The sequence below is a fragment of the Toxotes jaculatrix genome, chromosome 8 (genome assembly GCF_017976425.1).
Source record: "Toxotes jaculatrix isolate fToxJac2 chromosome 8, fToxJac2.pri, whole genome shotgun sequence".
In the NCBI taxonomy this organism is placed as follows: domain Eukaryota; kingdom Metazoa; phylum Chordata; class Actinopteri; family Toxotidae; genus Toxotes; species Toxotes jaculatrix.
The window spans coordinates 22575285-22588952 of record NC_054401.1 but is presented as its reverse complement, the minus strand read 5'-3'; the positions used below and the strand labels follow the sequence as shown (position 1 = coordinate 22588952).

At 41.3% G+C, this 13668-nt stretch overlaps 1 protein-coding gene across 1 annotated transcript in view; it reads right to left on the bottom strand.

Moving 5' to 3' along the window:
• Positions 1-13668, bottom strand: part of zfpm2a (zinc finger protein, FOG family member 2a) — an 85072-nt gene that overhangs the window by 51891 nt on the left and 19513 nt on the right. Inside the window, exon 4 of the mRNA XM_041043929.1 lies at positions 9683-9807. Coding sequence (XP_040899863.1) covers positions 9683-9807 — 125 coding nt within the window. The remainder of the gene's footprint in view (positions 1-9682; positions 9808-13668) is intronic.

Genomic DNA, 13668 nt, shown 5'->3' with positions numbered 1-13668 from the left:
CTTTGACAGCCTCATACACATCCATCTAATGAGGCGCTGCTGGACCACCACGGAGTGAATGGACACTGTCCAGACCTTCATCTCCTCCAGTACCTATCAGCTTTCTTATCTTCAATGCTAACCTTTTTTTTTTCTTTTTTTTTTTGTTTGGTCAGAAGACTTGATTTTTTTCTGCTTGGTTGTTCATCCGTCCGGAGTCATTTTAACAGGGCTTTGTCTTTGGTAGGCCCGAAGCCAACTAGGCTGAGGATCAGAGGGCTAAGGCCAGGATAGGGGGACAGTGAGGACTTATCAAGGTCTACCAGCAGGGGTTTGCCTCCCTGTGGGGTGGCTGTGCCTCGTTCTCTGAAGGAGGTGAAGCAAGCAGAGCCTCTGTGCTTCTCCACTTTGCTCACCGATGCAACCAAGAGAGAGAGAGAGAAAAGAGAAAAATAGAGAATTTTACAAAGTGGCAATGCTCGTGTAAAAAGGCACTTTGCTGTGAATAATATATGATTTTGGAGATGTTTTAGAATCTCATTTCCTTTACTTTGTAACACTGAGCTCAAACTTTAAATCTTCAAATTTCCTTAAAAAGATTTGATAAAGACACCGGTTTATCATGTCAATCACAACTGAGGGATTGGTCAGCCGTCTACAACGTCCACCAAACCCTGTTCTGTACTCACTAGTAGCTTGCAAATGGAAACAATCAAGGATTATCTACACAACTTCTCAAGAAAGTTGTTTCAACATATCATGAGTTACAGCCATGACAGTGACAGATGGCAAAGCAGCTGGCACCACTCAACTTTGTTTCACTTTTCTTGCTTTTTGCTTCTTTTTCTTCTTCCTCCTCTTGCGCCTTTGCTGCAATAGAGGTCTGTTGTGTATTGAAGTGTTGGATAATCATTCATTTGGGAAGACATATTGCATACTGTAGTACAAGGCGATACGTGTGAAGCCAGGGACTTCTGAGCTTGACTATTGTTGCCTGTCAGACTAGCGTTCTGTAAAGACAGAAACCTGGCTTTGCGTATTTGTTGACTCCTTTAAACAAGGTATATCACAGCTAAAGGATCATCTCCCCAAATCTGTTTCAAGTAGTAATTCAAATTCATAAAACTCTGAGATAAGTGTGTAAGAGATCGTGTGTGACTTGTTAAAGTGTTATGCTATCCCAAACGGAACAGTTGTTCATGAATGTTAATGTTCATATCAAGCTGTTTACGACATACAGAAACCATAAGAATTCTAGATACTGCATCTCCTCAGTGTGACAGTCTGCTATCCAGATTGTGTTACTCCCTGATGGGCCACTGGCAGACAGCAAACACCCAGAGAGTTGTAAGGGGGGACGGGGACATCTAGCTCACCCTTGAGCCCTGTGGGTGTGAAGAGTGGCCCCCCAGGACCTAGAGCCTCACTGGGGTTTTCAGCCATCACTGGTCCTGCTCTGCTGCTGCTATGTGGTGACTGAACAGACTGTTGGAGGAGACAGCTGTGTGTCTATTACACTTATACGAGTAGTAGTAGTAGTATGCAGTTATAGCAGAATGGCCACATCTGCAGTGTTTGTGAGGATGGAACCATGTCATTACACAGGCATAGCAATATTTCTAATTTATAAGTGTGAAATCTCCCAAAAAAAGTTCATGTTCTATATGTTCCTGCTTCAAAGCAAAGAAAGAAATGACTGAAAAAAAGGCATTTTATCACTCTAAATTACAGTGGCAGGAACTGAAACACTAAACATGGATATTTACAAACTTTGTCAACTGATGGCTTCATTTGCACACTGCAAATCTTACATAAAGAAGTAATATCAGCTAAATTTTACGTAGTAAAATTTTAAGTAGTAAAATTACATGTTACTATATTGCATACTATATTGCATTATATTGCATATATTGCATTTATATATGACATTTTTTACATTATTAGCAGTGGTGGGAAGTAATAAGTGCATTGTCTCTAGTACTGTACAAATGGATATCTTTAACTACTGATTATCAGATTGCTAACACTGATGCATATACGGTACATTTACCCATGTAGGTTTTTTATTTCAAATGTCATTATCTCCTTTTTATTAAAAATCTGAAACCAAAAAGTAACTAGTCGCTATAGCTGTCTAATAGATGGTGGAGTAAAAAGTGCCTTTAATTTGATGCAAGCTAAAGTGGCAGACAATGTAGTGAGTGAGAGGATGCTGCAAAAAAATACTGTCAATGTTTAATTTGTTAGATCAGGAGAAAAGCTTTCATCCTCGTCATATGATCAATAAGATTTATGTGAAATATGGTCTTTATTTTGAGAAAATACTGCCACTGTCTCCCCCAACCATTAGGCTTAAGTTTCTGTAGCATTTGTTGTAACAAGACAACAGTGTATTCATAGGTAAAAACAAAACAACCCCACCCACAAAAAAAAAAACAAACAGTTCAACCTAAACCAAAACTGCAATGACTTATGCTGCAAATGATCCCCATCTTTGTATTTGTGTTTTGATCTAGTCAGTGTAGCCTTGGCATGTCTGAGGAAACCATGCAGCCATTACAGTGAGCACAAAGCAAATCAGTGAGTCCTGCTCTGCTTATCAGGGGACCTGCCATATCAGTTTGGGTAGTTGTGTTGTGATGTAAGGACAGCAAAATGTCAGGTTCACTTGTAGATCAAGTCAACCATGCATTATCTCTCAAACAGTGGAGCTTGGCTGTGGCTGTAATAGCTCTGACTAGCTGACTGACTGAGTGCTTCACGGCTAATACATGGAGCTGTGGGCGGCAATGAGTTCCAGCCATGCACACAGAAACTTTGAAAGTGCAGGCTTGGAAAAACAGAAATGACAATAAAAAAACAATAACTGTTTTTTTTTTTTTTACCAGTTTTTTTTTTTTTTTTTTTGCCACTGTCTAACACTCATTCTCCATCTAACTCGCAAACAGACATCAGTGTTATGTTGATCTGTGTTAAAAAGCCCAGATTTAAAGGGCTACTTCAAAAGAATGAGCTTGGATGTTTTCCCCTTTTAATGTAAGAACATGAAAACCATCGATAATGCCATCGATAAATATATGGATGACACTGAGCAGGGGAAAGCAGGCCAGATAATTACCATTTTACCCATCTGAAGAGACCCCAGCCCTGATATTGGTTTAAACCCAAGAAATAATTGATGCATGCAATCACAAATTGGTTCTCCGCCTAAAATTTGGGCCCATTATTTCATTAGACGAAGCCACATTCTTTGTGCCAAAATTATTTGTGTGTCCAACACAGAAATTCAAATCCTGTTAGTCCTGATAATGTCTGGCGTTTTTCAAACCATATCCAAGACAGTGTGACTTTCAGATGGAAAGCACAGGCCACCTTTAAATGCAAACATAAAACAAAATGTTTGGACTTCGAATTGTTGATTTTTTTTTCAGTTTAATGGTTTGTTTGTTTATGTGCATGTGCATGCATATTTGATGCTGTATATGTGTGTGTATGTGTGCCATTTAGCAGCTATGCTACAGAGAGGACCTATCCTGGGGTGCCTTCTTGCATATGTAATTGGATGTTACTGTAAATAATTGCCTGGGCATGTGCCAGTGTGATGATGGTGATGATTTGTGTGTGTGTGTCGGCTCATGTGTGACTGTATGTTTGTGTCAGTCTGTACATGTATGTGTGTGTATGTGTGTGTGTGTGTGTGTGTGTGTGTGTGTGTGTGTGTGTATGTGTGTGTGTGAGCGAGCGCATCTGCCCCATCCGTACTCCACTCTCAAGTCCCACTGATTCTCCTTTCCAGCCATGTTGAATCCTCTTTTCCTTATCAGGCGAGCCCAGGCCTGCATCAGGCTCTCCTTGCTATGACAGAGGCTACAACAATAGGCCTGCGATACCGCTGCTTAGCGCTGCGTTTCGGAGGGGAAACCTGCCACGGGCGCAGATTAACTACAACACACACACACACAAAATAGATTGCAGCCTCCAAAACAAAACATTTTTCAGAATGCCTCCTCTTGATTAATGAAGCAATGACAAGAAGAAAAATATAATTTCTGAAACAGAAAAATCCGCCACCACTTGTTAAAGTTTAGGGCTAGCTAACAATAAACATATTGGAGGGAGAGGGTGGGCAAAAGGGGTGAGATAAATGGCTTGAGTGATGGGCTGAATAATTTTGGGAGCATTTTTTGGTTGCACAGGCCCCATATTCCTACCCTTGTACTAAATTACACAATAATCACACTCCATCGGTTGACAGCCTCTGTTCTCTCTCTGTCCCAGGTTAAAATTAGGACAGTATCTTGACATTTTCGCTCTTCTGTAGTCTACGAACTAAAGCTCTCTGTTCACAGCCAAAAGCAGCACACAGTCTGCACACGCACGCCGGTGCGCTCGTGCCCTCCCACACATACACAGGCACTACAGTATAACCCAAAACACACACTTAAGTGGATGTACACTCAAATACGTGCACACATGTAAGCACACATGCATTTAATGTTCTCAACCACGTTAGCAAAAATATCAATTCTTGATCCTCCTTCAGTTTGAGACTTAACATCAGTGGAGTTAAAAAAAAAAAATGAATGAAGTTTCACTTTGAATCTTAAGCAATTCCAAATGAAAGAATTAGACAAAAACGTAACAGAGGTTGTCTTCCTAGTACTTCATTTTATTTCTCCTCTGCTACATGTTTCCCTAAGGAGACTTTAATCTTCCACAGGTTAAAAAAATGAAATACTCCAGCTTAGATATTGGGAAAATATAACGATTATACGATAATGATGATGTATTATTCAACAGTAACATTTTAACACAGTGTTAACATTAAATTGGTTATTATACTTAATTAGCCTATAGCACTTACTGACTTTTATGATGTCCTTGTAACCTGTTTCTGAAATCACTGCCTTTGTCTTAGGGCCCCTGTGTAAAAAAACAGATTACTGAAGTAGATTTATTTTATCATAAACCTATGCTCACAGCAAAATTAGCTAATATACAACAAGTATATTAAGATAGAAGACAAGATTAAAAAAAACGGAGAAGATCTTAATCTGGAATTAAGCAAGTCTTATGCATTTCAATTACTGTGTAATTTGCACTAAAAGGCCCTCAAAACACATAAAGACCAGAATTCTATTGAATCCAGACTCATTACAGTGCACCTTGACTAAGCCCCAGTAATTAGCATTGGTAAGGCATTGTACAAGAGGCGGCAACACCCTCATCAACACACATTTACAACAGAGCTCTAAATCTGCTGCTCATTAATAGCTTGCCTCCCAATCAATTATTAACACCTACAATGGAAGCCAGGCTCACCAGGGCCAGGCCTCTTACTCCAGGCAAACCGTGGGCCACCTTCTACTCCCAGTTCTGTCCAGCATAGGTAATTACCGCTTTTAAAGACACCTGCTACTCAATAGCTTCGACCCAGACTGTTAATTTAGCCCCCCGATTGCAGACATTTATGTCTGAGTGTCACTATTAATTTGCGTTAATTTGGAGAGTGTGAGGAAGCCGGGCAGAGGCGTTGTCGGCAGCCGGCTGAATGTGCTCGTCGCTCACCTGCGCCGGGGCTGCGGCTGTAATTGGAGTCTAATGGTCTGATTGATCAGTGAGAGAAGTGAGGGATGAGACGGCGCTCTGGCAGCTCCATCAGTCAGACAGAGAGGAGAGAGGAGAGGAGGAGGAACAGGAACAGAGCAGGGAAAGCGGCTGACAGCAACAGCAAAATGCTTGGTCTTGGGTGTTTTATTCTTTTTATATTTTTTTTCTCTCCCTTACTTTTTGTCTTTTTCTGTTACTTGCTTTGAGACCTCCCTCCTCTGCCTTACTTGCTACATAGTACTCTGACCCATTACTTAGTTTTTCAGTTCAGACTCTGTCCTCTGTCTTTCAGTATGGCTGACAGCTTCTCTGATTTAAGCTGTGTTTGCTACTTATGCGGAACCCTGTTATGGTAATGGCTCCTATTTCATGTGGAAACTAGTTCTGCGTTGGGATAAACATGTATTCAATCTATATGTAATCTAAGAATGATAAAAAGCAGAGAAAGACAGCACAGTGAGATGAGCCATATAAGCTGTCCAATACAGAGCAATGTGATTGTGTTAACAGGTCTGCAATAGTAATAACTATAACTCCAGTGCCTCATGCCAAGCTGAGCCCCTGGGGTCTACAGACCTGCCACGGCCGACCCATCAGCTGTGAAATCTGCTTTCCTCTTTGATAAACGGTCTAGATGTGACCCTATCTCTGTCCTGCAGATGCCCAGATTTCCTGTCATGCTTTTTCCACTCTGTTTTTTTCCTGCTTCCTCTCTCTCCCACACACTCTCTTTTCATTCTTTCTTTTCCAGGCTTTATACCTCTCTTTCCAGGACTGCCCGGACAACTGCATGTAACGCTCCACTCACCGTTCTTTCTCAGCATCATCCATCACTCCGCTCAGCTACTGAGGCCTGTCGTCCTCCAGCAGCCAAACCCACATGGGCTCCAACGCCACAACACATGTAGCTAGGCCAGCTCCCATTTGCTGCCTCTAGGGACCAGTAACCACCCTCCCCTTACGTCCTCTCCTCCCATCCTTACCTCCGCAGAACTACTCCCCAGACACCAGCTGGACCTAACATACTTTTCTCCTAAACAGCTCTGCATGCGCCAAAGTCCCGCTCCTGTTCAGTTTAATGTAAAAGCTGCACAAATTCACTGTATGTTCATTATTTACTGTAAGTCACTTTAAGAGGAGTCAGAACACTTTAGTCCCTCTCTGGGCGTGAAGCCAAGGATTGAGAAACAGACCTATGCACCGTACGTAGCAGCTTTACAAAAATAGCTTGACCTCTAAAAAGTCATATCTTAAATGACGTGTCTGGATGAAGGGATAAAATATGTTTGATTTCAGAGAGGTCATATCAATATCTCACCAGCGGGTCATGTGTTTCAAGCATAAGAGAGGTGTCACTCCTACCATATACCTGGGTGTCTTCGGGTAATTCATTCACCTCTATGGTTTCAAAAAAAATCTAGGAGAGTAGAAGGAGATTTAATAGTCTGTGGAGGTCACACTTCATAAGAATGACTGAGAGAGCCTCCTGACTGAGGTAGAGACCCATGAAGCAATGAGCCTTTATTTCTACCTCAAATGCTTTCTGCCGCCTTCTAACCTTGCTCTGGAGCACTGGCCACCCTGACATGCATCAAAACTAGCCAGGTTTTTTCCACCCTCAATCTTCTTTCCTCCCTTTCTTCACACTCACATTTGTTATTTCAACTTTTCCCTCTTTCCCTCTCCAGGTGAGACATCAGGGTTTGTTCCTGTCTTGATGTGTCAGTGTTTGAAGGTTTGCACAACTCCCTCTCCTCCCACTGAAATAACTCAGATGTTCGGGATGTTGCCAACGGTTGCATGGTTAACAAGGCAACAGTTCATTGACTGGAGGTTTGATTAAACAACAACAACAACAAAAAGAAATAAAGAAATAAATCTTTGCTACTGTAAATGAGATAAATCCCTCATGATGTGCAAAAATACTAGAATTGACTGATAGTTTCTGGCATATTCAGCATCCAAGAAACAAAGTAAAAAGTTACACTGAAGCCAAAAAGGAGGCTCAGTGAAACAACATGCCAGTTGGGTTGACCTAGCCTTTAATGAGAGATAGTGAGAAGCTGCTAACAGCCAGTACCCCATTTGAGAAATGAAACTTAGGAGAGGAGGAGGGCAAGCAGCAAAGCATTGAAAGAGCCCCCACGAGAATAGACACACACGAGATCCTTAAAGGTAATATGCCAGAGCTTCTTCCTCTGCTTTTAATTGCGAGGGAGGTTTGGCATATTCTGTAACCCCTCCACAGCCTATTACAGGTGATGACCAGCACCTGCTCACTTAAAAAAAGAAAACCTGAGGAGGATCTGGAAAGTAGCAATGAATTCCTCAGAGGGCAGTTAGTTAAGAACTTATCACTTTCGCCAAGAGCAACAACCGGTTTATGCATCTACTTCAGCAGCTAGTGTGATAAATTTGTGAAGTTTGTATCTAGCGAAAACACCCAAGCAACAAACAATTCAAAAAGATGTTTTATATGACATCACTTGGAAAGTCTGAGGGTTATTTGAGGGACAGTCGAAGGTTGGTTTTGGATGCCTTTCGGGAAGAATTCATGCAGAGATTGCTGGAGAAATATATGGAGTGTGTTACTTTGGAAGGCAACTTGAGGTGTTGCTCTGTCAAATCACTTTTCCGCCCAAGGACAACTGGCTTTACCCTGAGAGAAGCCATATTTCATGGCTATAATACGGCCTGAGTTATTTAAAGCCACTGATGACTTCAAAACCATGAGGGGAGCTTAGAAAACAGTCGAAACTGCTCTGAAATGATTTAATAAAGTTTTGTGTTTAAGGAATCTGGGAAAACGGGGGGAGGGGGCCTCTGAGTCGGAAGTCCTCATGGACTTGTCCTTATGTTTCTTAACAGGATGAATGTGAGTCTGGTTACAAATTTAATAGGAATTTCTTAATTAATCCAAATGCAGAATAGAATATCAAAACCTTGGAGGACTTGTCACTCCACCAGAGCAGCAGGTCAACACGAGCCTCTGCTGGGATCTTTGAAACAAGAGATATGAAGCAGCTGTGAGCAGGGTAACATCAAAAATAATGGACTGTGACTTCATTCAATTGAAGCCTGCACTGAGCTTAAAATCCACCAATTAAAATGTTTTGTTATAAAATATGCAGATTAAATGGTTAAAATAGATGCACTTCAAAGGCTTTTGTTGGGGGGGCATTTAGATCCCGGAAGAGTCACCTCAATAGGTTTGAATGTCACAGGAATTACCATTAATATGGGCTTCAGATGTAGGACTATTAATCATGTTGTCATGGCTGCTAAAGGCAAAGTTTGACCAAATAAAGTAATTTCATTTGAGGTTCTAATGATCCTAACATTATTTGGAATTTGCCTTTAGTCAAAACAACCAATAAGAGTATATAGTAGATTTTATATAAGGTGTAACTAATAGTTAAATGATGGTTAATAAGTTAAAGATCCATGTAGCGTAAAGCACTAAACATGTAGTATAAAAATCTTAGTATAACATTTCATCCCAGTTTAAATGTATTACTCCAGCTCAGTCTTGCTTTTAAACGTATGAACACTACACACTACAACTGTCATAAGTAGCACTGTTTTGTCACTTCTTGATTATTGCAATGGGTTTTTTTCACTTTCCCTGATCAGCTTCATACAGTCTGTGTAAGATCTGGCCACAAGGCTTTTAACTAGAATTAAGATATGAGATCACATGTTGGAGCTTCTTCATACTAGGTGTCTGTTTAATTAATTTTGAGATTTTACAGCTAATGTTTAAAGCTGCATCACCATATGAAACTTCATGTAGCCTGAGATCTCCTGTTAAGGCCTCAGGACTCGAAACAATGAACCGAACAAGATTTGCCTTGCTGAGTCTGGATCTCTATTAAATCACTTCTCCAATCACTCTTATATCATAAAGCTTATCCTGATTATAGTTACTTAAGCTTTGTCTTTTTTTTAGTTTCCATTTGTTTTTTTACCACCACTGAGTTTTAAGCCTGTCATGTCTCATTCTTGTTTTAGTTTGAATTTTATTGCATAATTACGGTTGGTTGGTTAATAAATGTTCAGAAATCATAGAGTTGGCCGAAACACAAGGACATACCAGTGCGGTGCTGTCAGTGCTCATCTCAATCTTCCCTTCGAAGGGTCCCCATGTTGTCCCCACAGGGAGCTGCTGCCGGCTGTGGATCCGACGCTCGCCATCTTTAAGGAAGGCATCCAGCTCTCCTAAAAACACACCAAAACCCAAAGCAGTCAGCCATAGTGCTCTATATAGCACGCAAGTTCCACATCAAATCACAGTGACGTTCTTTCATTGTCCTCTCCCCTCAAACCTACATGTGCGGTGACATTACTGCCTTAAAGCCCTGCAGTAAACAGTGAAGGTTAAAGCCAAACAGTTTCAAAATGGATAAGCAAATCAAGTGAGCATCCATCTGATGTTGTTCCTCAGACACATGGCGCGCTAACCTTACTTGAAAGGTGTCTTGTGTTGAGATAATCTCTGTGAGACAGTGCAGGCTTGCTGGCTGGCGAGAGCAGCTAGTGGCAGGCGTATTTCTGTTGTTCCAGGAAGGCTGGGCCCTTGTTAGTGCTGTGCAGAGCTCCAACTAATTAACAGTGAAACCGGATAGCACTGTTAGTTCTACCGGTGCTCACCTCCCTGACAACCCCTGCTATCACATCTCTCAGATTCAGGGTACTTTTTTGGGGGGTGGGGGGGGGGGGCAATTAATCAAATAGTTATGATGAACTCCTTGGCAGGCCGTGACATAGTTTACTGAGGAGGATGCTTCCCCATTTATGCCTCTGTGTGTGTGTGTGTGTGTGTCATGTGTGTCGCACAGGGAATGTATGCAGCTCTCTGTACAACTGTACATTTCTGACTGGTTGCCTTGACAACTCTAAGAGGTCTTACTGGAGTTAGTGCGATGATTCAGACATCTGTAAGTACAAGGTCCATCTAGTTTTTATAAACTTTGTGGACACTGAAAGTTCAACAAACTCAGATAAAAGGTATTTTTATCAGGTATGAGTCACGTTTGAGATGCTCTTAAATGTGACTATATCTGACTGTTGGGTTCACCTTTGCGAGGTCAGAGATCTGAGTTAGCTACAGAACAACTAAGGCAAGAAACCAAAGTGCCACCTATAAATTACGCAGCCAGGCTAATAATCATAATGTATTCTTATTCAAGCAAACTCTACATGAGTTGTTAACATTGTGTCTTTTAACCTATTTGCTCACGCATGTGGCTAATAGGTATTCAGGGCATTTGGTTCAAGCTGAATGGGCTGAAGTGATCACTGAACTTTCTGATGCATATGTGGTATAATGACCTATTCAGCCCTGCTCTACTCTGTAAATATCAGCCGTGTATCTGCAGCACGCTGTTGTGTCCGTCTGTTGTGCTGGTATGGAAATGTGTGCTTATGTGCTTCCTTCCCATGCATAAACATGATCTAAACATCAGCCTAGTGTTATTACCCGCGACAAATGACACCTTGCTGATCATATACTCATCAGAGGTGGTCACACTCTGGTAACAATAAAAAGCTAAATGTCACCCATACTAAAAATTCACTTGTCTGACCAGGCCTTTGTTATAGTTAGATACAAAATCTGTGACACACCAACAAGACTGATATTTAGTTTCTATTTTAGAGAAAATACATTTTGGATCAGACCAACAAATAAGATAATCTGAGCAGCTCATTCTTTTTCTTTCCTTTACTCTGTGTCCTCTGTCCCCCTCCCATGTTCCTGCTGTTGCATGCTGTCTTCCTGGTGCTGCAGTGGAAGGTGGGTAAGCTCATTACAGAGAAATAATTAAACATTGGTGCACAGCTGGTCGTCATCACTGAGAGCAACAGCCACCGCTTGATGCATTCTGTTTGTCCTCAGATAAGACCCACGGCCTTTAACCGCTTGGATGCAAGTTCCTGTTTAGCCCCGCTTGACACACAGCTACAGCCATCCCCAGCCAGCAATTCTGATTCCTTTCCCCATTTCTTTCTTTTTTTTGGGTGGAATGCTTGGAGTAAAAAGGGGGTAACGGGTAGTGTAGGTGCGAGAAGGGAGGGGGGTGGGGGTACGATTCAATTTGTGCAGTTTGTGGTCCACCATGTTTAGGTGCCAGTTGTGTGCATCTCACACCAAATGTTGCCTGAGGACCTTGGCTCACAGATGGCTTGTCACATCTGTTGCTGATACTCGTGGAAGATCTCCACAAAAACACCCGTGGATGAATAATGAGTTCCCTTCATGGACTGTCTGTATGTTCACTATGAACATTTACAGGTTTACTGACTAAAAATATACAGACAGATGTGTTCTGTTGTCAGCTGGGCTACTGGTAATTTTTGTATGGCTGCTTAAAGTCTTGATGTCCTTCTGATGGGTCAGTTCCTTCAGCAAAATCCCATCTCTGTTACCTGGTCTCATCACAAATGAATGAACAGATACAGAAGTCATGGCGTTTAACTTGTCAAACGACAAACAGAACCAAATGGGCTACAAGGACGTTTAACAAACCCGGCAAATGTGTCCTGTCTTCAACGTTCCTCATCATCCCGTTCTCAAATGCTACACAATTGGCAAAACACAAGCTCATGATGTGGCTCAAGAGCTGTACCCCCTCCTCTGAATCCAAACCAACCCCTCTCTCCGCCACCTTCACCCTTTACACCCCCCTCAATCACCACCACCTACCCCCTACCCCCCACCCCTCCCTCGATAAGATCATCATCTGTCGCTAGACTCTAGGGTCTGTTCCTGCACTCCACAGATACTTGGCAGACCAATGAATGTCCCTTTGTGTGGAGAGATCCTCCTCAGATAGCACCCAAGATGCTCCACGCTGGCATCTGTTTGTTTTTTTTGTTTTTTATGTGTATGTGTGTCCTGTCTTTCTTTTCTGTTATGGTGCGGAGGAACAGGGTACCTCATCTCTCCGTTCAGTGGCATATGACTGAATGCTAATGAGTGTCTCAGTGGCAGGGTGCCAGCCTGGTATGATTTAAAGAATAAATGGGTGTGGACTACTGACAGACAGAGACTCTGGAAGAGCTTAACTACCACTTTCTACCTTTAAATAATATTATTTGATATAATGAAACACTTTTCAGAAATCTCCTAGACATGAAATTTTTCCTTTCACTTCCCATTTAGTTTGGAAAAATCACCTTATTCCACACTGACATTATCACATGTATGTTCTGTATCAGCTTGTTCCAGCTTTTCACTTAAACTGCATGTTTACATTAATTGACATATTCAAAACTTAGATTACATATTTTGTAAGGTGCTTGGTTGCTCCACACAATTAAATAGAAAAAGCATGATCATGCCTGCTTTCTTTGGAAACAGCTGGAACAAAATTGCAGGTAAAGTGTGTTTGAACACCATGGCTTTCTAATGATGTTTAAGGGGTTACAGGTTTCAACGATACTACACGATAAATTACACGTATTTCAATAGTAAAAAAAAAAACTACTGCTTTAAATGAAATTCTATAATGTTCTGTTTGACTTGAGGCTTGACTTGATTTAGGACTTCAACTCAATTATTCCTTCCCTTAATTCTCTGAAATGCAATGATAGATTCACATTTCACTGCGAATGCTTCTATTAACACACATTAAATGTAAGTCAGAATTTTCTTAATATAATTTCTAGCCCAGAATAAGGTCTCTGCTAATGGTCAGAAATGACAAATGACATCATCAGCCCCATACTGCAGATTAACATTTGTTAAAGCAATGGATCTGCTTAAACTGTTTTCAACATGCATTTAACTTCTCCAACTAGTTTAAAAAAACTTCAAGTAATAAATTGCCTACGGCACAAAAAAAAAATTACTCTGATTAAGGGCTCAGCTCGTGGTTTACTTCACCTTTTATCACAAGTACATTAGCAATAAGGACGGATGTTAAAGGGAAACAAAGAACGATGGAATAGAGACAAGTGGGAAAATATGCTTGAGCTTTGCACAGCAGACGATCCCTCTTGATATCAAGCAGTACCTTTGAATCAAAGCAAATAGATGACTGCTGTTCAAAGTTCAATAACCTGTGCGTGGCAATTCAC